The sequence below is a fragment of the Ambystoma mexicanum genome, chromosome 6p, assembly GCF_040938575.1.
Source record: "Ambystoma mexicanum isolate Mex_15411 chromosome 6p, UKY_AmexF1_1, whole genome shotgun sequence".
Taxonomy (NCBI): domain Eukaryota; kingdom Metazoa; phylum Chordata; class Amphibia; order Caudata; family Ambystomatidae; genus Ambystoma; species Ambystoma mexicanum.
In genome coordinates this window covers 253,193,921-253,218,612 of record NC_090935.1, presented here as the reverse complement: position 1 = coordinate 253,218,612, position 24,692 = coordinate 253,193,921, and the positions used below count along the sequence as shown (strand labels likewise).

At 41.7% G+C, this 24,692-nt stretch overlaps 1 protein-coding gene across 1 annotated transcript in view; it reads right to left on the bottom strand.

The window, feature by feature from the left end:
- The window catches only part of LOC138511357 (tetraspanin-36-like), a 277,296-nt gene that overhangs the window by 74,867 nt on the left and 177,737 nt on the right, over positions 1 to 24,692 (bottom strand). Inside the window, exon 4 of the mRNA XM_069626968.1 lies at positions 2,875 to 2,970. Coding sequence (XP_069483069.1) covers positions 2,875 to 2,970 — 96 coding nt within the window. The remainder of the gene's footprint in view (positions 1 to 2,874; positions 2,971 to 24,692) is intronic.

Genomic DNA, 24,692 nt, shown 5'->3' with positions numbered 1-24,692 from the left:
GTCTAGACTGAAATTTGGGTGCAGCCAGTCCAGCCACTTCTTACTGTATCATAGCATATTTTTCTGGGCATATATAATGAAGTAAACATCATACGTGTTATTATGTGTCTAGACTAGCATTTTGCTGCACTAGACTAGCCATTTCTTACTGTGGCTTGACATTTTGTACTGGGCATCTCTGATAAAAAATCATGATAAGTGTAATTACCTGGCCAAACTGGCATTTTGGTGCAGCAAGTCTGTACTGTGGCATTGTTTATTATTCTGGGTATCTATGTTGAAGTAAGCATGACAACTGTTAATAGATGGTTAGATGGGCATTTTGGTGCTGCCAGTCTAGGCATGTCTTACTGTGGCATGTCATTTTTTTACTGTGAATCATCAAGGCTCCAGCAAACATGATAAGTGTTACTACTTGTCTGGCCTACATTTTTCAGCCAGTTTTTACATGTTTTCTTATGGTGGCATTGCATTTTTAACGGCATAGCAGTAAGACAGCCCAGCGCGTTGAGTGCTTGCTGCAGTGATCTGCAGGTCGCAGGTTCAAGTCCTGGCAAGGCGAACATAGCTTTTCATTCTTTCAAGGTTGATAAATGGGTACCAACTTTTTTTGGGATGTTAATTGAATGGAAATATGTGCTATATAAAGTGCTTTGGCAAAAGCGCTATATAAATAACAAATTATTATCATTAATTAAAGCACTAATGCTCCTGTGCACTGAAAGTGACTTGGATTTTTGCATACAGTATTATCGGAGCAACTTGCAATTTAGGGGGGGATCTACTTTTCATATAATGACAATACCTGACATGGAGCTATAATTGGTATAATATGGAAGTAACTGGCCATGCAATGCTGAAGAGGCACATCTATGGCAGTGTCTCAATCTATTTTTGTGTGTGTTTATAGTTTATTAAAAACATTAACAGTTTTAATCATATACTTCAAAACCTTTAGTTCATTACAAATGGAAATACATTACTTCAGACACAATATTCTAAAACAAACATTACAGACATTAATTCATTCAACAAATACAATACCATCTATATTAATAAAAGTCAAAATGTGTGGTTTTATGGCTTGGCAAAGTGTTGTTCCTTATACAATTCCACACCGTTTCACCAATCAGCATAACATTTTGCATAGTTTCCGGTTAGGACTCTCTGGATATTACTGGCTACATGACATGTGGTCACCCCACCCCTTTCCCAGATTTCAGCAAAAGTCCAGATTTGTTAGTTGGTTTGTGGCTTGGCGAAGCGTTGCTCCTTATACAATTCCACAACATTTCACCGATTTGCACTAAATTTTGCATAGTTACCCATTAGGACCTTCCAGACATTAGTGACTACATGACATTTGGACACCCCACCCCTTTCCCCGGATATCAGCACCTTCACACATGAGATGGTTGTCTGAAATCGGCGAAACATCAATGTGGTCGTAGAAGGACCGGTCTAGACACGAGGAACAAAACTCGAGCTCGAAAAACACATTTCATTCATGGCATATGAAGGAAGTACCCTTGTTAAAATGTTGTTGTATCTCAAATATTCTTGTCTGCTTTAGTACGTATTTGGTATTTCAAAATGTATACATTTATGTACTTTTCTTTTACGCCTGCAAGCAACTTCCGGTGATGTTACACAGATTAAAGAGGAACTTATGACATCTGGGTCAAAGATCAAGTGACATCACTTCCTGTGAAGTCCGTTCCGCTACCCCAGGCATTTTGGTGAATCGCTTTCCCTGGGGAATCCCTTCCAGGGACTGGTGTAATATACAGCAAGCAAAGGTTCTGACATTCTCGAGAAATGTTAACATGGATAACACTTGAAGATAACTGCATGGCCATTGGTCAATATTGGAGAAACGTCCACTTTCAAGACATTCCAACTTTGTGCATTTGGGAGTTCTTGCCTTCCCCCGCCCCTCCATCCTGATTAAAGTGTCACACACCTTGCTTGCTTTGTGTCATTTTGCTTCTGCACAACTCATCTAAGGAAATTTCTCCTCGCCCTCCACGTCTAATGCACAGGTTTTGTCCCACCACTACAAAATAGAAGTGCTACAAAGGTATTTCCTGAGCCTCCAGCTTTTAAAGGTTTAATGTGTTCAATGTACTCACTAGAACGTTATGCCTGGGATAGCATTTGTAAAGTAGTCTGAATGTAGAAAAACTAAAGCGCACAGAACATTAAGTGGTTAGCCTGAAATTAGAAATTAGCCGTCCAGGACTAGGGCATTAATGTGCAGCTGCATGATGCGCTAGTCTTGGCGAGAGGTGTAACTGCTACTCTATGTCAAAAGTCAACCCAGCTTGCTTATAATTCCTAAATAAAATTAACCTTGAAATCAGAGGGTTTATCAGAAATGACAAGTCTTCAATCGAGAATGCCTGTGAAGTGGGACAGAGCAAGGATGATGAAAGGAAATGCCAAAATAACATAACGAACATACATAAGCAAGCACCAAGAACATGCAGACACACAGCGTGCATCTGTGACACTATGTCAAAGCTCTGTGAAGAGACACAGGCAGGAGTGTCTAGTTTAGGTCCCACTGGCGGGGACCAAAACCAAAATGTAGGTTCTTCTTGCCTCTAGCAAGGGGAATCAAAAGGTAACCGAGGATTCCCAGCCTGATGACGGGGAATATTCATAGCATGTGAATCTATGAAAGATCCAATGCTGGAGAACAGTGTTTCCATGACGAAGCCACATGGCTGCGACATCACACCTTGCCGAGCAAATAAACACAAGATTTTGGTGCGTACCTTCCTCTCGCAGAAGCGACATCTTACAAGTCAGTCATACGTTCATTTCTGAAACAGAGCCTACGTTGTCACATGTAATCGAGAAATCACTCACCTGCTCCTGCAAGTAATCAACGGCCCTGGACTCTGCATTCTTCCCATCATATTTCTTGAATACTTCGCTCATACTTCTGTCCAAATCAGGTCTGATCTAAAGACAAACATACAGCATGTGAACATCATGCAACACTAATTTTGGTTCAAAGTACAGTAAGGAGGACTGCGCTTAGAATTAAGAGTATTTAGAAACACACTGATAACTGTTAATGATCCTACTTTTCCTCGTCACGGTTTTTATTGTAGGAAGGTGAGTCATGAACAGGAAAACGGAGTCAGCCCTTGAAAATGAGGGCCAGCGAGGTAAGCCCCCCTCGCCCCAGTATAAAGCCCCTGACATATACACCTGTTAGTAATGCTGAAACAGAGCGCCAACAGGCAAAGAACCCGGTTCACAAAGGTGAACAGCAGGCAGAAAATGCTGGACCGCGACCAGGAAGAACAGGACAGGTGCATTGTAAAAACTGACAGGTGGATTGTACCAACTGACAGGTGGAATGTACCAACTGACAGGTGGAATGTGTAGTCAAGACAATACACCATCAGAGCACATTAAGAACTCACTTTAACTCTAGTGCTGATGTAAACTCCCAGATACTTGTTAAGAAGATGAGATGCAGTGTGGTTAAAGGGTCATTTTTAGTTGCATGCATATTGTTTCATATCATAGGAGGAAAACATGAACGTTTTGTTCCCGTGTGCTTTTTTTGGGGTGCCCTTTCAGACACACGCAAAATTCCCCGTAAGTATACACTTTGTGCCTTAGAATAAATTGTGTATTGAGTATTGAGTTAAAATGTGTGCAAAGACATTCGGTTTCTGTACATATATCAGTTTTTTTAGAAAGAGGTAACATGCGATTGCTTTAAATTTCACCTATATAAAGTCAATGATGTAGCATACTAGTCTTATGGAAGGTAAGATGAAAAATTTACTGAAATCTTGTGTTTTTAATGGGCAAACGTTGCAAACAATTTTCTTGACTGCAAACATGTTCCTTACATGCTTATTTTAATTAGGAAACAAAACGTGAATTCATGCAGTGCCAAGAGTCGAACTGCGACCCTTACACTTGTAGAAGAGCAGGTAGACGCTATCTTGCCAGTTTCCGCCCCCTCGGCGCTGTCATATTGGAACAGTCATAGAAAAGCAATAAATGGGATCCCCTGTATAGTTCCCATACCGCATCAAGTGTATGAGCACTCAGACAGCCGTACAGAATGTAGCCTCGCACTGAAGTTGTGGAAGGATGTCGTATGGAAGAATGCTACATGGAAGGATGTTGCCTGAAAATATGTCAGAATGCATCAATGAATATTATGGAAGGACATTAAAAGAGAAATCTGACTAGAACAAAGTGATTTCATAAAGATGATTTATGAACCTATGCTGAAACGATATGAAAATACTTAGAAGTAACAATGTAACTGAAGCACTAAGAGTAACATGAACCTAAAGCTAAAGTAATCATGGATCTAAAGAAGATGCAGTAACTTACTGAACAAGAACTGTAAATACGCACTAACGCAAGGCAGAAAGAAAACGTACAGAAGCTTGCTTTAGAGGACTATATATTGTGGCAAGGACGGCTATAGTAAGAAAAGGACGCTGGCTCACGTTGTACTTAACCAAGCTACCTCAGAGGCAGGCAGAGGCTGTAGGATCAGGAAACACAGGAAAAAAGTTTTGTGTGCACAAAGGGAGTAAGTACATGCACAAACTCTGAATATGGGACATTCTTTATAGATGGAAGACGAAAACATCTGGGAGAGCCAAACAGTTGGTCAATTAAAAGCATACAAAGTTCATATGAGATAGAGTAAGCACGTCTCTAGAGGCCAAGAGGAGCAACAGCACCCTGCATGAATTGAATCCGAAAGCAGTAAAGGGGGGCGTGGCCAAGCTGCAATGGCCAAGCTGCAACAGGGATGGCCACGTAGCTCGGGAGCTCCGGGGCTGAAGAGAATATAACACAATGAATTAAGTGTTTATCTTTATCTAAACTACATGACTATATAATCGGATTTAGTACCATCTCGTTGCAACATTATCCGGCTCTCCTTACACACTGTTACTCTGCTACGACTCGCATAACTCCGACGTATCTTAAATATGCAGGTGGTCGTGCCGCAACGGTTCGCTATGTGCCGGAAGTGGGCTCGTTCCTGATTTTCTTTTGGAATACATATTTTGACGGTTGGTGCTGTTTCGTCTTTCAGTGGACTCCTGTGATTGTGCAGAGAGAGACACCGCCGAAGTTTCTCTTCAGGAGGCTGCCTGGCTGTGTGAAGGGGCGAGGCCTGCATCCTCGCCCTCACGTTACTTCTATTGCTGACACGTCCTGTCAGCTGACAGGCTTTCGCGTCTTGGAGATCCTGCTTGTTGTGGGAAAAACATCTACAGCACAGCAAACATCGTAAGTCTCTCTTTTTTGGAATTAATATATACCGACAATAAATTTAAAGCACAGCTTTTTACATCAGACATTCTCTGGATTTGGCCAATTAAATTAACATTTTACAAAGTGGCTCCAGAATTAATTGACCATTGCTCCCCTGTGACCTGAGTTCTTTATTACTCTTAACTTCAGCATTTTCAAGGCTACTCTTATCGGTTTGTTGAACCTTACCTTTTACAGCCTATCAGCATATTTGCACTAATTTAATTTCTTACTATGGCTGATTTCACCAATACCATGATCCCTCCTGAGAATACATCTTCCAACGCCTGTATGGAGAACATTTTAGAGGAGCTTACCAACATCCGTTCCTCCATTTCCTCACTGGATTCCCGTTCCTCCTCCATCCAAGAAGAAATTAAAGAATGTAAATGTGAAATCAAGTAATTCTCTGGCAGATTGGAAGAGACAGAGGAAAGAATTGGTTTCATAGAGGACAGAGTAGAAGGCCTTGAAGGTATACAAGGAAGACTTGCTCAATTCGAGAACAAAGTCAACGAATTAGAAGATAGAAATAGAAGAGACAACCTTTGTTTGAAGGAGATGACCCATTAGCTTCCTCATCAACTGGATTCCATCTACATTAGGAATTACCTTCTCTCCCCCATTAGAGCTACAATGTGCTCACAGAATCCGAACTCGTTTCACCAACAAAAACTCCTCACCTAGACCTTTCATTGCCTGCTTCCTTAGGCATCATCAAGCATGTCAAGTCCTCCAAGCTGTTAGGAAAAAATTCCCCATACTCTTCCAAAGTCACAAACTTTTAATTTCCCCGGACTTCTCCAGTATCACTCAGGCCAAAGGGAAAAGATTTCTGGACATGAGACCTCTTCTGAAGTCAATAATATCACATATGGCCTAATAGACCCAGCTAGAATGATCATTACTATCCCAGATGGTCCTACTAAGGAATTTACTGACCCGAATGACCTCCAGAACCTTCGTCAAGTGCTGCAAACATCCCCGATGGAGACTACTTCTCCGAATTCTGTGGTTAACACTTCTAAAGTGGATACTCCTCGTCACTCGCCGACTCTTAAGATACCCAAGAATCAACATATCAAATACATACCCAAACGAGCCCCTCTCTCACAAGTCCACCGACCTGATGGATCAAAAGAAGACTCTTATGCATCATCAACGCTGACACCAACCTACTAGCTACTGTTTTATTAATCCTCACATTTTATCACTCTTCATCACTTCCGTTTCATCACTTAATTCATGCCTAATTAACTTCTGTTCTTGATTCTCTCTTCTCGCTCTTCGCTTCTTCTGACCTATGCTCATTCCATCTCTGTACTCTGGTTCCTCCCATGATTCTGACTCTCCTTTGCTACCGCTTTCTAGCTAATTTCATCTCTACCCATTTGTCATTACCTACTTTCTTATATCCTTGCTTTACCAATCTTTCTTTTTCTAAAATGTTTTCCTTTTTTGGCGTCTTCCCCTCCTTTTGTGTCTTCCTCTGTATCCCAATCTTTTTGCTCCTGTTGGTATTCGATATTCCATTCATGCCTTAAAATATTTAGTTCCAAAACTAGTGCAAATCATAGAAATGTTGTTCTGCCATATCTTTTGCACTACCTTCATCACCATCATATTTATATATACTAATGTCTAGTAAATTCGTAACATGGAATGTTAAAAGGTTTGGGTCATCCGATTAAACAGAGCAAATTATTATATCAACTTGCTAAACAAAAACCTGATATCATCTGCCTGCAAGAAACTCATTTAAACTCAGATATAGAGAACCTCAAGATTAGAGCCCCCTGGATTGGTCACAAACTCTATGCAAATGCACTCGATAAAAAGGGTGGAGTGTCCATCTTAGTAAATAAACATTTGAACTTTTCCTTAATTGAAGAAGATAAGGATCCTGAAGGCAGATGGATCGTCATCAAGGCATCTTCTATTCTCAAAACGGTTCTGAGTCACAGAAAGGGATCAACAGACTTCTTGCTCTGTGAGCATATACTTTTTCTATACAAAAAGAAAGTCTGATATTCTATTAGGTGTCATCTAACACTCTTCCCACATCAAGTGGAATTAATTATCTCAAAATTTGATTAGTTAAGAATCAATACATTTCTTAAAACAATCATAAAAATTATCATAGTGCATAAAACATATACAATATGTTAAATCAACACAAGTAGGAACACCATGGGTGAATAATGTTGCAATAATTTCTTAAGGATTAGTGTATTTCATTTTGTTTGAAATACACTAATAGGAAATAGGCTGAAAGTAGTAAGGCATAGGAATCAGAGTGTGATATGTACACACATTTAAGGATTATCTTGGCAACCTTCTCATATTACTTATTTAGGGCTTTTCATTACTAAAGATATTTACTCCACTGTTAACCAAAATACTAATCTCCTAATCGATAAAGTTACAGACATGACTTCAAAATGGTCCTCTCTCTTCTTATCCTGGTGGAGACGCATAGACACTATTAAAATGATGATCAGTCCCATAGTCCTATATACACTATCCATGATTCCTACTGCTATTCATACCTCCTTTTTTAAGAAACTTGTTTCCCTTCTCCTAAAATTCGTATGGAACCACAAAGTACCTCATATTGCCATTAACAAATTACGACTCCCCAAAACTTCAGGCGGTGTCAAATTCCCTAATTTATATCACAAAGCTTTTTCTCTACAACAACTGTTTTCAAATTGTACGAATATCACTTAGATAGTGTGCCTTCCTGGGTTAATATTGAAGCTAGTCTTATCTCTCCAATTCACCTCTCCCATTTTTTAATAACCTCATCTTGGCCTAACATTACCTCGTTTCCATCTTTACAGTTTCTTAAAACTATCTGGAATAAACTTCCATCTAATTACTACACAAGAATCAATCCTGATGACATACGTCTTTGGTTGAATCATCAAAATTTCACCAAGTCTAAACTCACCACTATCTTTAGATGGTACTCAGCTGGCATCAAATTAGTTAAACATTTATATCATAACTCAGAATTAATTCCTTTCGTACAGATTTGTTCACAATTCAAAATCCCTTCTTCAGATCTTCCCTTTCACACCTCCCTTATTAAATCCATTACTAAATTCTTATCCACACTTAAGCAAAAATGTCGCTCCCCTTTCTTTAACCTTTTGATTAGCAATTCTTCAACTAATGCCTCAAACTCTATGATTTACTAAATGATCCTCCTTCTCCTAACTTTCTTAATATTAGTTCGGTCAGACAATGGGAAATTGATTGGGATCTTCAACTCTCCCAGGACCAATGGAACAAGATTTGGAAAATGTGTCACTCAACCTCAATTGCCGCCAATGTTACCCAAACCCGTTTTTTTAAACGAGGCATTATTTTTCCTCCTTTTTTTTTACTCCTCTGCGCATTGCCAAAACGGTAGACACTGTATCTAACAATTGCTGTTCTTGTGGTGAACCCAATGCAGACTTTATTCACCTAATTTTCAAGTGTAAACATGTACATGCTTTTTGGTCTTCGATTTAGTCTCGACTGCAAACAATTTTCCACTTATCAGAAATCTCTAGCAAATCTAATGGTTGGGTCTATGGTTAATCCAATTATTAGTCAGATTAATTCACCTTCTCTGTTTAACTTGTTCATAGGTATTGCATTTCAAAACATTGCTTACAATTGGAAAAATACTGCTAACATATCATATAATATTTGGTGGAACTCTATTTGCTCCATCCATCGAATTGAAAAGTGCCATGCTTTTTCTTTGGATACTATGCAGAAGTTTAACAAAAAATGCAATATATTTGTTCAGTATCTTAACTCTCATGATTGATCTAACTTACCCTCTCCTCTCCTTTTGTCTCCCGTCATGTCCCTGTGTATTTGTCTTTCCCTGTTTATTGTCTCATTTATTATACACATCAATATAGATTATATTCCCAATCTTGAATAACATGTTCTTAAACAGCGTTTTCTTTATCCGGCTATATTGTAATTTCTCAAGATATCTATTGCTCAATAATGGTATACTGTTATTTTCTTTCTTAGCACACCATTATGTTTCATGTTAAACTAATAGAAATCTTTAAACATAAAATAAATCAGTAAATGGAAGGATGAAATGGACAAATGTGTGGTCACTTCACATGTGACTCAGAAGTTGAAAACAAAGGCTATTCATTAGTGCCTTAAGCTAAGATAGTGGTGTGCTCACACTCCCTTGAATGTTCCAGGACAGTGAGCAAGCAACAAGGCCAACTATAAACGGAAGACTTTGGTTTGTGGCCTACCGATGAGAGATGATGGACTAATTGGGAAATTGGGGAGTAGTCTGATGGGATTCAAGCACCTAGGTTTCATTTCACGTACCTGCAGCTAAGGAGCCAAAAGTCCAGGGTTGGGATAGTATGCCAACCAATCAGTGGGGTCGGAGGACAATGTAACATACAATGCTGCAGAAGCCAATCCACTGTTATGTCCACTATAAATAGTAATATACCTATTTGATATGATATATGACATTTATAACGCGCCTATACACAAGTGTTTAGAGGTAGTTCAATGCGTGCCCTACAGATAAGGGGTAGCCAATGATGCACTAGTCTTTATATGTTCTATAAGTAGATATGTTGCCTTCACCAATCCCTTCCCGATTTCTTGGGGAATTTATAAAGAGAAATACATACCTCAATTCCTGGTTCAAAGGGGACAGAAGGGAACACACTAAAGTAAATGGTATTAATGATTCCTGAGGCAAGGCCAGTAGAAGAGTGTGTAAACTCCAAGATGGAGTGAAACAGAGAAGAGTTACATTTACTAAGATAGTAAAGGAAGGCATATGTAGTAAAAATAAAAAACTGCCAAGTGTGGGGTTATAAAATTGTTAATATAAATCTAAGTCTAGACTGATGAATATAAATCGATAGTAAAAAATGCAAGCGATTGGTGAAAAATGCGGACCAAGAGATTGACGACAAATCAGGAAGGAAAAAGAATCAAAGGAAAGTAATATATAAGTAGAGACTCTTAAAATATTAATAATAAAAGAACAATATATTAAAAATTCATAGAAACTGTAAACGAACAAGGAAACAGAATATCATCGTATAGATGTTTAAAAATAAAAAAAGGGGGGCAGTTCAAATATATCCTGATTGGGATTATAAATGGTGATTGATGGTGCCAGTGTCAATTGACAGGTGTGGTATATCTGATAAAATAAAGAATCGAATAAAACAACGGTAAGTATTGACGATCAAAATCAATCTGCATCATGTGGGAAACATCTCTTTACATCTAAGTAGGACACACAGCAAAAATAAGAAAATACCATTCGAAATGGGTTAGAGGCACTACCAATAAGACACTCATGCCGTGGCCTCAGGAGGGTTCGCTGTCAAACAACGTATTTCAGCATTTGACGACATATTTGCATGCCACATGTAAGGCAAAAAAGTTGCAGAAAAGGTTGGCCATTTTAGAATTTTGTAAAATGTACCAGAGTGAGAAAGAAGATCCAGCCTATAGGGAGTGGATGCTCAATCAGCATAAAGGGGAGGAAAAAAGTGCCTTTGGCTCCCCTTTCCCCCTGAAGAAAAGAGTGCAGATACAGAGGAGAAGAGATTTTACCCTTTAAAGGAATTAAAAGCAGCGGGAGTATGTTAATCCAACGTATGCGCCCCTCGCTTATAATAACAAGGATAATGCGGAAGAGAGCAAGAGCAGAGAACACAAAGAGATATTAGCATGTGATGAAAGTAAACAGCGTGATAAGAGAAAGGACAGACAAGACAGACAAATGGAGATAGAGGAAGAAGCAGGGAGAAAAAAAGAATTAAAGGATAAAGCTAAGGGAATAACAATAGTACAGAATAAATTTATGGGAGGACAAATATTGCTTAAGCTAGACGATAAAGGCATTCATGGGGTTCAAGAAAAGGAGGAGAGAGAACAGCGGGAAAAGATGAGGGGAGAAGAAAGAGCATACAAAGAAGAGAGGGATAAAGAATGCAACCGAAGGGAAGAACGAAGAGAGTATGAGGCAAGAAAAGGAGAATTTAGAAGAGAAGAAACAGGAAGAGATAGAAGCCCACAGAATGAAAGTACGTAGGTTGCAAGGAAGGCAAGATGAATATGAATTGAGGGAGATGAGGAGAAAAGAAGAGGAAATTAAATGAACAAGAGTAGGGGATTGAAAGACGGTGAAATTGAAATTGACGCACAAGAACGACTGGAGAGAGAGAGAGGGTCACAACAGCCCCGTAGGGAGCTGTAAGGAATACCGAAACCAGCATAGGCTAGTGGACAGGATATAGAAGATATAGAGCAAAGACTTGGGAAATTATATAGGCAAATGAGGGAAGAGGAAGGTACAAAACCTAATAGAATATAGAAGGATCCCTATTAAAGGGTACTGAAGATAGACCAGGTGGCACAATAACAGATGAGTACGGAACATTGTCTTTAAACAGATTAGATCTCAAAGACATGGAAGGAGCCAATAGTCACATGAGGGCAGGCATTATGATGTCAGACAAAGGTAGGGGGGAGAATGACAGGGCGCAAAGAGATGACACATGCTGGCTTTCAAAAGAATCGAGTGCAGAGAAAGGGATAAAATAATCGGATTTAGAGGACCCTAAAAAGAGGACACCAGAACCAACACCATATACTGAGCGACCACCAGTACGATTGCCTAGTACAGGGGATATATCCCCGCCATATGTAAGCAGGTTAAGACCAATACCAGAAAGGAAACAAAATGTGCGAGACTAGCTCTGTTTTGAACACAAGGAGTGTATGATTATGAAGAAGGATTCTCACAATTCTCATTATTGGAATAGGGGAGAGGACAACCACAATATATACCATGGCCACAGATGGATAAAGATAATTTGAGGTGTAAAGTGCTGAGTTTAACTTCCGGTGCGGGGAAAATGGATTTATGAAGTACAGAGTATGCCATTAGGAATGACGCTTTCTATAGGTGACATGAAAGGGCTGCTAGCAGCTATTCCAGGGGAGATAGCCTACGACATTTGGAAGCGAGCAGGATATGCATGTGTGACTGCGCAAAATATGACACACGATAGAGCGCCATTTAATAATTGCCGAGGAGACGTATGGAAAGCACTCAGTGTGCAATATTCCGATACATCAGATATGGGTGCGGTCATGACTAGGCAGATGGGAGAGGATGAAGATCGTGTTGCCTTTATTTGTGATATTCCTGTGTCCGCGAGGGAAAATACCCAATGTCAGGAACTCTCATGAATGCTCAAGGGTTCTCTGTGGTGATGAGTTTAGTTACTTTTAAAGACGAATTACCAATTTCTATAGGAGAACACAATAGGCCAATGCTACTATTATACTCTATGCAGACGCCAGTCAACATTTTGGGATGTGATTTAACGACAAAACTTAACATGACAATGGGCCTCATTACAACTATGGCGGTCCGCGGACTACGGTACCGGTAAGCATGCCGGTACCGTAGTTCCCTGACCACCATACTACGTGCTCTGCTCGCCGGTGCCGTTTCACCTGCCAGGTTTTTCCTGGCGGGTGTAACGGCACCCGCGAGCAGAGCACGTCGGAGGCACCGGCACAACTCTGAATGTGCCGGTGCATCTGACGTCCCCATCCCCATTCAGCCCTATGGGGCAGAATGGGGATCGGGACGCCCTTGATTCCGGCACCCGAAAATGGGCAATTACCGGGTCCGCTGAGCTCGGCATGACCCGGTTCTTGCACATTTGCAGGTGAGGAAAAAATGCAACTCTGGCGGCAGCCGTGCCCTTAATAAGGGAACGGCTACCACCAGAGTTATAATGAAGGCCCAATATCTTTCACTGACAAAAGAATAGTGTGCTCTACCCAAAGGATACACAATATTTATGTGGGAGAGTTTATATTAACCTTTAGATGCCAGAACGCATTATGAGGAGTTCCTTTAGATCCAGAAGTATTTCTGTATGGAGAGACTATTCTATTATCATGGTTACCCAGGTTGTTAGGTCCAGTATTGAGAATATCTGATGAATTTTTGTTTAGACCGGAAACACCCATGGACGATGAGGATGGGCAGATCATTCCGTTAGAATTAGAAGCAGCAGTGATCAGAGAAGAAAGGGTGATGCTTCATGGGATAGATGATGAAAGAAGGAGATGGAGGACAGTGATAGCTCTTAGTGAAGGATACAGGTTGACAGATTTGACAGACGAAGAACTGTTTAGAGATGACTAGTCTGACGATGAACTAGTGTTTTTATAAGTATCACTTATTGGAAAGTAAAGAATATAGAAATACCTTATAGAATGGCGTTGGTAAAAAGAAGACAGTCATTGCTTTCAGGAAGACTTAGAGACAGTGTCAGAGATTCTATGGACCACAAGCCCATATGATGTGGGTTTATTAAAAGGGATAGGTGCAAACCAGGAGCTCTTTAACCATGAGCAAAACAATACCCCATGTCCAGAGGGGTGAATGAAAGGTATATTTGAGACCATTTCCACTTTAATGAAGCAAGGCATATTGGTGCCATCAGATTCATCCTGTAACATGGCAGTGTACCCTTTGCAAAAATCAAAGGGGGGTCGTGGAGATTTATACAGGACCTTCGCCTCACGATACTGTGTAATATCCATCCACGGCCAAATATTTTACATTTGTCGATTTAAATAAAGCATTCTTTTTGATTCCCCTTCATGAAGACTCACAAGATTTGACTACATTTTCATACAGAAATACACACCTGAAACATACTAGTTTGCCCCAGGGGTACTGTAAACCCACGTCCATCTTTAACAGGATCCTCCAGATGGACTTGGGCAATGTCCAACTCAAAAGTGCAATAATTCAGTATTTGAATGACATTTTGGTGTGTAGTGAGACAAAGGAAAGGTGTAGAGAAGACTCAGTTAAACTCATAACCATACTCTCAGAGAGTGGATACATGGTAGACAAAGGAATTACAATATTGTCAAGAAGTCTTACACATAGGACAGTTAATCTCCCACGAAGGGAGAAAAGTGACACCTCACAGAGCAGAAGCAATCATGAAAAGCATAGTGCATTGCATAGGTTTTCAATTACAGTACGTACATTCACCTACTTTTAAAAGGACTTAAAGAAGCACAGTTAGATAAGAGAACAATAACATGGACAGATGAGATGACTGAAGGGTTCGAAAAATTGAAAAAAGCAATTAGTACAACCCCTGTGTTAAGATTCCCAGATTACAATGACACATTGGGCCTCATTCAGAGTGAGGTGGTAAGGGGTTAACGGTGCCGGTAAGAATGCTGGTGCCGTTAACCCCTTACTGCCGCATTCTGAGGTCCTTTAGCGGGTCCCGCTAAAGGACCAGGGAGCTAATAACGGGCCCGTTATTAACAGGCCCGTTATTAGCTCCCTCCCCTTTCGCATTGAGCCCTATGGAGACTCGAATGAGAATGGGGATGGCTTCCCTGAATGGGGAAATACCGGGTCCTCCAAGGTTGGAATGATCCGGTAAGTCCCCATTCAGGGAACCCAGGCCCCAGTTTGGAGGCAGCCATGCCGCAAATAGCGGCATGGCAACATCCAAAGTCGTAATGAGGCCCAATGTATTTATTCTCCCTTTCAAATGGAGATGTCATGACAGCAGTTCTTACACAGAAGATGACATTAGGACATGGACACAAACCATTGGCATATTACTGGGATTTCAGACACAGTAATGAAGGGACACTATCCCTGTGCGCAATCCTTAGCTGCTGCTGCTGCATTTGCAATTGAAAAAGCTTCCAGTATAACGATGGGGTGCACAATAACGTTATTTGTATAGCATGCATTGTTTGCAATTTTAGAGAAGCCCAAAAGTACATTGTCTACACAAATAGTATCAAGGTGCAAGGTGATTTTTTCCAACCCCACAATTAACATTGCTAGATGTAAGACAGTGGCCCTCATTACGACCCTGGCGGTAAGGGGTTTACGCCAGCGTTAGCTGCGCCGACCCCTTACCGCCAACTACGAGTTCCCAAAGCGCCATGGACACTTTTCCGCCCGCTTTTTGCGGGCGTAAAAATCCATGGCGCTATGGGACCTTGGTGTTAATTACGCCACCGTAATGTACGGTGGCGTAATTAACGCCTTCCCCACTCCCATTGAGCCCTATGGGGCCGAAATGGGAATGGGGAAGGGTAAATGGGTCAATGGGGACTTACCGCCCCGCCAACCTCGGAATGGGGCGGTAAGTCCGCCATCCGCCATGGCGTAAACGGACTTTACGCCATGGCGGAAAAGTCCGTCGATGGCGGAAAAAATCCGCCAGGGTCGTAATGAGGGCCAGTGAATACAGCAATGTTTATAGCAGAACCAGTAGGAGCGAATGACTATGTACATGATTGCACAACGTACACTGATTGTTTGAACGATATTCCCCAAGCTAGAGAAAATGCCCTTGAAAGGGGGGTGGGGGGTGTTTAGGGTTCTTGTTAGGGAGAATTTTCAATTTCTGTGCTAACTCCCTTTAACTTTGGAGACCCTCCGTTCGTTTGCTAGAATCTGGGATCTTTTTGATTTTTAAACTCCTGAGTGAGTAGTACGTATTGCCACTCACTCATGTGTTTTTCTCTGACTGGGATTTTTAACTGTTTAATGGAGTCCGGTAAACTCCATAGGCATCTTCGTTTTGCATAGTGACACACAGCACCCTCTGTGCAGTGTCACTGAGAAGTCCCTTGGACCTCCCTTAATGTTTAATACATGTTTCTTGTGTGAACTACAGTTTCCAGGAATAGTTAGATAGCTTTTATCTTACTTGCCTTTTCTTTTTGTGGTTCCAGCACACACCACCCTATGTGCAAGACTGGGGGGTTACACAGTAACTCCTTATCCCACTTCTCATGTAACTTTTTGTTACATTAACTAACTTGAATATCTGGTGGCAGTGGTTACATTTTACTACCTTTTGTGCAGGGTACTTGCAAGCGGATTTCTCAGCTGCAGTACAGCACCCATGGGTGACCATTTTTCCAAAATGGCCCCTGTCTTCTTATTTCACCATTTTCTGTTTGTTAGTTCCTTCTGGGCTTTTACTCTGTTATTTAAACTAGGTTTAGGTCCTTATAGTGTTTTGCCTTAGAGTGCTTCAACCCTGAAGCGCGCCCAGGCTCCAGTGTGTCTGGAAAGGAAGGAAGTGAGGTAGGGTTCCGAAACTTCACTGTCCTGTGTCTCTAGGTGTGCCTGACTGAAACCAGTTCTGTCTGGCTGGCTGTCCTGGAGGACAGCCACTCCACAGGTGATTGAAAGCCCTAGGGCTGTGAATGAATGGAATTTCGTATAAAAGGTGAGGCTTTTGGGACTGCAGGCAGAGTTGACCACTGGAACATCATATCCCATGAAGAGGATGACCAGAGACGCCAACAGCACCTTCCAGGACCGCAGTAGCACTGGTGAAGCCTTGAGGCTGTGCTGATTCGGTTCTCGTTTCTACAGGGAAGGTCCGCGCAGGATGACTTCCTCCCTTGGGCTGGTGGGCCAACTAGCCTCGCGGCTTGCTTCATTTTGGCTCATCCCCCGACTTGCTGCGACTTTCCTCGGCTGCAGAATCCCAATGCCCGGGGTCCCTACTCCCTGACCATTATCAAGTGCATCGTCTTCCAGAAACAAATCCAGCCAAAACTTTGTGGGCACCTTCAAGGACCTCCAGAAGCAGGAATTTTTCATCCAGAGTCCCATCTCCGGAGTCCAGGACTAAAGGACCAAGGAAATTCCAACCGCAGCTATTCATTTCTCTTTGATGCTGAGAAAGAGCCGCTTAATCGTGTGGAATCCATTGCTGCTGAGTCCCTCTCTAGAGTGCTGCCGCAGAAGCCTACCAGACGGCCTCCCTTTCAAGACCACTACCACGGACCGGGAACAAGGGTCGGCATCACTGCATCAGAAAGGCATCCAGCTGGAACCTCTTCTTCAATTCTACGGTACTGTGGGGCTTGGGGTATAACTACCTTTTGCCATTTGTAGTGTTGGCTGGCTTGGGAAGTACTATTTTAACCCCCCCTAGAGTTGATCTTAGCTCGTCTGTGCTGGAACTGGAACTGTCCCATTGACTTTGGCTGTCCTGGTTTCCTAAAGGCTCTTATTCTGAACCCTATTGGCTTTGGCAGTGCTTGTTCCTTTAGAGGTTTTAATTATTGAAAATCAAAATGGTAGGGCTCGGGTCCTGCACCAGCACGTGTCAATCTTGACATGGGTTGTGTGGCTGTTGCTGAAGAAATTGATAATTACAATTAATGAAAAAATATGTCTTTACTGTAGCTTTATCAGATTATGCATAAGTATGGAGGTTCTGAAATTTTCTCTCTACCGGCCTATGTCCCGGGTTTGAGTCTCAACCAGAAACTTTAACTCACCATCCCTTTCACAGAAGAGAAATGTCCACTAAATATCAGTCTTTGTCCTGCCCAAGGGCAGTCCAACACCGAAATGCCAGAAAATTCTCTTCTGAACAAGAGAAGCGACAGCAACCCCAGACATGTGTTTCAGCCTGGTTGATCCTCATCAGTGAGGTGGAGCTGTGCCTCTATAAGAACATTGAGCAAGGGTTCCATGTCTGGAATACCCTTGTAACTTAGAGTGAAAACCCAAAGCTACTTAATATGCATAAGTAAGGGGGGGTTCTGGGAATTTCTCTCTGCCGGCCTATATCCCGGGTTTGAGTCTCAACCAGATTCTTTAGCTCACCATCCCTTTCACAGAAGAGAAATTTCCACTACATATCAGTGTTTGTCCTGCCCAAGGACAGTCCAGCACCGAAATGCCAGGGAATTCTCTTCTGAACAAGAGTACCGACAGCAACCTCAGATACATACTTGAACTGGATTCTTGCAGGCAGGCTGGAAGACAAAGGGGTGCAGAGTTTTGGATTCCTCCCTCGCTTTCTGCCTTCACAGACACTCTGGAGCCTGGGCAGGCTTGACTGAGGTCTCCCACCGAAGATATAAATCACACAAAGGAATGTTCCACCTTGGAGGGCAGGGGAAGTTCCAAGAAGGGGCATGTTAGGCAGAATCCTGTGCAGTTCCCTTGGGGAACACTGCAAAAAGATTAAGACTACAGGAGCAGCAGTAAACCCAATTGGTAGCAGTCTGCACCACACACATTTTCCTGGTAGCTGTGGCTGAGCAGTCAGACTTCTCTCAAGAAGAGTAGGGCAGTATGTAGAGTATACACAATAGGGCCAAAACACAGTAGAGCAAACAAACACTGACCAGAGCTTTGTATAAAAAGTATATAGTTATTTATTTAAAAACACACTTGAAGTAATATACCAGCACTCATCAGTAAAAGCAAGTTAAAACACAATCAGGTAAAGTATACACACCTCCCCTAATAGCTATCAGACAAGTCAGGGTTAAAGCACACTATTTGTTAAGACAGAAGTGAGCGCTTAACCTAGATGGCACTCTAATAGTTTAGGTTAGAAAGGGAGAGAAAAGGCAGAGCATAAAATAAAACAGTTCCCAACACTTTTTAAGAGGCAACGCAGTCCAGGGTGCCAATTCGCCCCTCCACCCTTCCTGTGGAACCCAGACAGAGTGGCACCACTTGGAGGGCTTCTGTGGAGAAGCCTGCCAAAATAGTGAAACAAAGGGCTTGGCCTTGGTCAGAGTTACAGAGACGGACACAAACGCCATTTTAGAATCGAGTTCTGGCAAAAAGACCCAACCGGTGATTTAATATTAAATAAATAAACCGGCGGTATCTTTAACATTGCACCAAAAACTGGTGCGTTTAAAATGAATGGGAAAAATCCCATAGAGAATATTCCGGTGGAATATTTTGCGTGATAACCACTGCCACCAGCCAGAAACTCAACGAGGGGGGTCGGGACAGTGCCCCCTCGAAAACAGACCCAGGCGCAATCAAATTACCCCTTACCAGTACTTCCACAATATGATGGTTTGTACTGGTTCTGTTCACAATTTTTGGACTAGTAAAGCCAATGGGGACTTTACATGCACTGGGAGACAGTAGTCAGTCCCAGGGTATGGAGTCTATGTATGGGGGTCACTGTGACACCCCTGTGGTACTGCACTGAGGGTGCTGTGTACCACACATACAGAAAAACAGATGATACCCTATGGAGTAAAAAGAAACTCCATAGCCCATAAGCACATAACAAGTTAAAGACATACCTCAAATCATGCCTAAGAGTGGGATAAAAGAGTCTCACTCTTAACAGGAGAAAAAAACAAACCCCACAAATCGAGCAAAGCTGCTGGGGGACTCACTAGGTTTGGGAAATTAGCCTTTTAAGAGAATTCTCCCTAACAGGGCAAGAAGCGTGAACATGGCAACGAAAGAAGACGGGCCATTTTGGTAAAATGGGCACCCATGGGTGACTTTACCGCAGGTGTGAAAACAGCCCGTAATAAAGGTGCACCGAATTTGAAAAAAGGTTCACTGCCACCAGCCACTTTTAAGGTAAGCTTGTGCCTGTAACAGAATTGTTACAGTGCTAGTGAGAAAGGGGATACATTGTATCCCCCCGCACTCCACTTAAGGTGGGCTGTGCTGGTTTTCATCTACCAAAATGTAGAAGGTATAGAAATATCCTTTCTACCCTTGGGAACTGTAGTCCTCACAAGGTTAGCCAGAGAATGTAAAAAGGGGAGCCCAAAGGGCAACCCTGTAACAATAAAAAGGTATATACCAAAAGTTGTTGAAGAGGACAACATTAAAAGGACACTATGGAGAGTCTAACAAAGGATACCTATAAAAAGAGTAAAAGGATCTGTGAGTGTGGAAAAAGGTCTCCACTCACTGAGGTATAGGGAAAAATAATCTACCAGTTCAGCAAACGGTTCTGGGGTTCTGACAAGTGAGGTAGATTTAGCTCTATGCGCTATGCCCGAAGGACATTAGCTGTGGAGACAAGCAGCAACAGGGAGTTGAACGCTCCCACAGAGCGACTACTGCTAAGAGGTACGAATACTTCACATCCAGGCTGGGAGAGCCAACGAGGTTACGGGACCCTGAGTTGGCAAGTGGCCTATGTGAATCAGAATGAAAGAAGTACGAATACTTCAAATCAAGGCTGGGAGAGCCAACCGGGTTATGGGACCCTGAGAAACCAGAACGGGTGAACTTGCTACGTGAATCAGCTTGAGATTATTACAAATACTTTTCATCCAGGTTGGGAAAGCCGACCAGGTTACAAGACCCAGAGAAACCTGAGTGGGCAAGTGCCCTGTGTTAATCAGAGTGAAAGAAACACAAAGGTTTTGTGTCAAGGTTGGGAAAACTGACGAGGTTGCGGAGCCTGAGAAATCCTGAGTGGGCATGCACTCTGTGTGAATTACGTGAATTGAGAGAAAACAAGTCTGTTAGAACACCATAGAACTTTGGGGAGCCCCAGGTGCAGGAAAACAATTATAGAGAGAACTGTAAAAGGGACCCAGGAGAGGTCTTGCGAAAAACCCTTGCTTTCCTGAAGAAGTGGGAACTATAAGGAGGAACTTTTTATTTGGACTAATAAAGGCAGCAAGAAAGCTGCTTGATATTAGCGAGCTTGGAACTATCGGCCAAGCATCCAAGAAATTGGGACAGGCAGAAGCTGAAGAAAGAGGTCATTGCTGTAGCCTCTCTTTTCAGTTCCGTTTTCCTAAGTGGTAGGGCCAGTTTAGCTGGATAGGATTTTGTACCGAAGACTGTTTTATTTGATGAACAGCCTTATATTTAGTTAGGGATTTTCCCTCATAGAAATAGAGCAAACTATGAGTTCTCTTTTACTTTTAAATAAAGATCCTTAAAAACATGTTAGTCGGTGGTCCAAGTCCTTCTTCTTTTTCACCACAATCACTGCAGTAAACTCACTAACATCAACTCCAAGAACTCTGTAAAGCGAGACCGTCCTGATTTGATAATGAGTCCCACGACTGTTGAAGGGGGTGTCAATGGACCAAACAAGCTCGACTGCAGGACCTTCTTGTCATATCTGACAAAGCCTTCTCTCCTGCTAATGTAGTAAAGATCAGACCGAGGAGCAATGGCACACAAATCACTGACTATTTCATACTACAGAGGCCCATTTGTACACAGGCATTAAGAATCTCATGGGTCTGGACACACAATTCATTATACCTTCCTTGACGTTTATGCTGCATTCAACGTCAAACAGAACATCATTGTTGAAGACGTTTTTCAGTCTGCAAAGAGAAGCCAGTGTGACAAAATTTTGGGCAAACTCAATCCAGTATCTGGCAAAATTAAGTACCTCAATCATGCTACCATAATTGCAGATTCCTTTATAGACCATAAGAATGACTCATTTAGAACACTGCTGGCCCCGTTATTTTATAATGCCTCTACTCCATGTGCAAACAAATTGGGTACTATCTCTCTTTTGGCATTGACCTTGGTTTTACAGTCGATAGTCGGGATTTACAACAACGTAAACATGGAAGTACAAAGTCACACTTCCCTATTGTTCTAGTTAATTATGCAGGCACATTTCATCAGGTCAAGTTTGGCTCCCATAGTGGTTCAAACTTCTCAACCTTTGACCAATACATCATTACAGGTTTTAACAGTAGAAAAATGAATGTTTCATACTTCACCAATCTCTCACAATAGCTCAGTACAGTTTTTAACATCAGAAAAAGAAATGCATGTCCTCAATATGGAGGTGTGAGTACTGTAAGGGAATGTGGGACCCTCTTGTCTTTGCAGATGTATGTTTTCCCATCATCTATTCCCAACAAAGGACCAATAAAAGGGGAAAATAAACAAAATATAACCCCAAATTTGAACCTTCTTGAGATAATCAGTAAAATTCAAAAAGGTTCATAATATCCTTAAATATGGCAGGCAATGATATATGGGTGGCACCTGGAAAAGATAGGGGAGCGGCTCAGCCAGTGGAAACCGACACAACCAATACTAATGCCAATGAAAATCACAATTGGGAGAACGTTTGAAAATTCTTTGATATGGAAGCTTCTACGATTGCTGAAACGGGAGAGGCATCCACCCAGGTGAAGATCATCAGCCTAATTGGCCAGGAAATCCTACCAAACAATAACGAACTAGCCTTAAAGGGATTCTATTGGGCTCCTGCTAATTGGACTGTTAATGTTAATAAATAGACCAGGACACAAGTTCTAAGGCCAAAGACCTTAAGGCAGCACCCTTGCATTGGTAATGAAGCAAAGCCACCATCTGAATTAACTATGTTAGATTATAAGGGGGACTTGTGTCTAGGTCTGCAGTCCAATAAAGTAAGAAGCAGAAGTGTATCCCCTCAATCGGGCTCGGGTCTTTAGTTGTTATTTGCAATCCCATCATTACAATCTCTAGTCTCCTCAGCCACTGAACAGACTGAACTTCAAGACATGTTATGCTTTGTTGTTAGTTGGCTTTTATACTGCGCACATCACCACCGTAGTAGTCCTAAAGTAATACTGAAACCTTGTCTGTATGGGTGATCTGTGAACCTCCCCCCATGCAGGGTGTTAACCAGACCATGGCCTGTGGGGTGAAAAGGAAACAGGGAAAGGGTCAGCGGGAAATGGTAAAACAACACTGTTAATCTACAATTGAACTCTAAGGTTGTCTACTCCATGTGGAAGGCTGAATTAAAATCATTCTTACTCCTCGGATTGTATATATTCCTGTTAAGAAGAATTTTCAGAATGAGCCCTGTGGACAGATTCTAAGCGCCCACCCTATTCTGATGAACAGGGACAAACACTAAGGTCTCGCCACACTATCTGTGTAGTGGGACTGAACAGCAATTCTTAAGACTTAGGCACGCATGGGAGGGATAACGGGTTCAGTTAAGCACACACAGAGCCCTTTTAATAATACAAGTTATGCAGAATGTATAAAAATACAGTTGCCTTGCACAACTCTTATCAATGAAAAACCACTGATACATAACACACTAGAACATTTACTACTAATATATACACATTCACCATTATGTGCTGTGCTAAACGCACAGCACTAATAGCACTAAAAGCACTAACACTGCACTTTTAAATACAGTTAGAATAACCGTTCAATGTAATGTAAGTGTAGTAAAGCAAGTGACTAAAGAAATAGAACCAGGTAGGTTTGTGATGTCACCAGTGTGCTTAGGGGGTGCACAATGGGGGCCTCATAGTTAAGGTGGCGTAGCTTCCAGCACTTGGCCAATTTCAGGGGTTTTGTTGCATTATTCTGGTACCGTATGAATGTTGTGGAATTCTTCATCTGGGTTGTTTGTTGCTCGGTCCGATCTGGTGGATGGTTGTTTTAATTTCAATATTTCCAATAAGGTGTTGTTTTGCACTTATTTTCGGTGTCTGGACAGCGTCAGGCGACCCTAGGCCGGTTCTGCATTCAGAGGCACTTCTGTTAAGATTGTGAACGGAATGGATAGGTGGTCTTCCCATGGGAGGTGGACTGGAGAGCAGACTGTAACAGTGTGCTCACAACATGAAATGTCATCAAAAATGTTTCAGGCCATGTGGGTAAGACCCAGCACTTGTTTTTTGAGATGTAGTGCAGGGAGATCAGCTGTGAGGGATTCTCTGATCGGATTGTCATCTTGGTTCCTCCTGTACAAAGCGGTCAGGAAGGCACTTCAGGAGACATCTGGATGCAAAAGCCATTGTAGCTGGACTTCCTGGATCATCTTTGATGACTAGAATGAAGGTGTTGCTATAGTGGCTTCCAACTCCCACTTTTCCTCTCTTCTGATTCTACTGGATTTGTGGGTTCTTGGCACGTTGTTTTGTTAATTGTGTGGAAAGTAGAGTTTGCAGTTGTAAAAATAATAATAATAAACAATAAAAATAAAGGTGCGAGGGGGTAAAAGCTTAGATTGTTGATTAGTGTTCTTTACATTTTCGTGATAGTTGGTGTCCAGGGTTCGACAATTCAACAAGGAAATACACCTAGAACTTTGCTTTATAGGAAAAAACATTTTATAAGTGAAGAATGTAAAAAGAAAGGGCTAAACCGGTGATATGAAGAGAATGGTGTTAACTGCCATTGATCTATTAAATGTTGATTTATTAAATATATTGGTACAAAAAGGCATCTTCCAATGCTTATGGGTGCCGACTGGTAGCAGAGCGAAAATGATATAGCAGTGTTACGCATTTGCTTTGAGTTATTAATGGAAGTAGAAGTAGTCAACTTAACAATGCAGTGGTGCTGATTGGTATTCCAGTGGATTAAAAAGATAACATTGAATGATTACAGGAGCTATGCTGTGGTCTCCGTTGGTATCATAGTGGATTAAGCTGGTGTTACGGAAAAATGTATGTAGCCATTCTGTGAATTAAATGTGTTGTCACAGTGCAATTGATGCACATATGCAATGGAGTGAACCAGAGACAAAAGT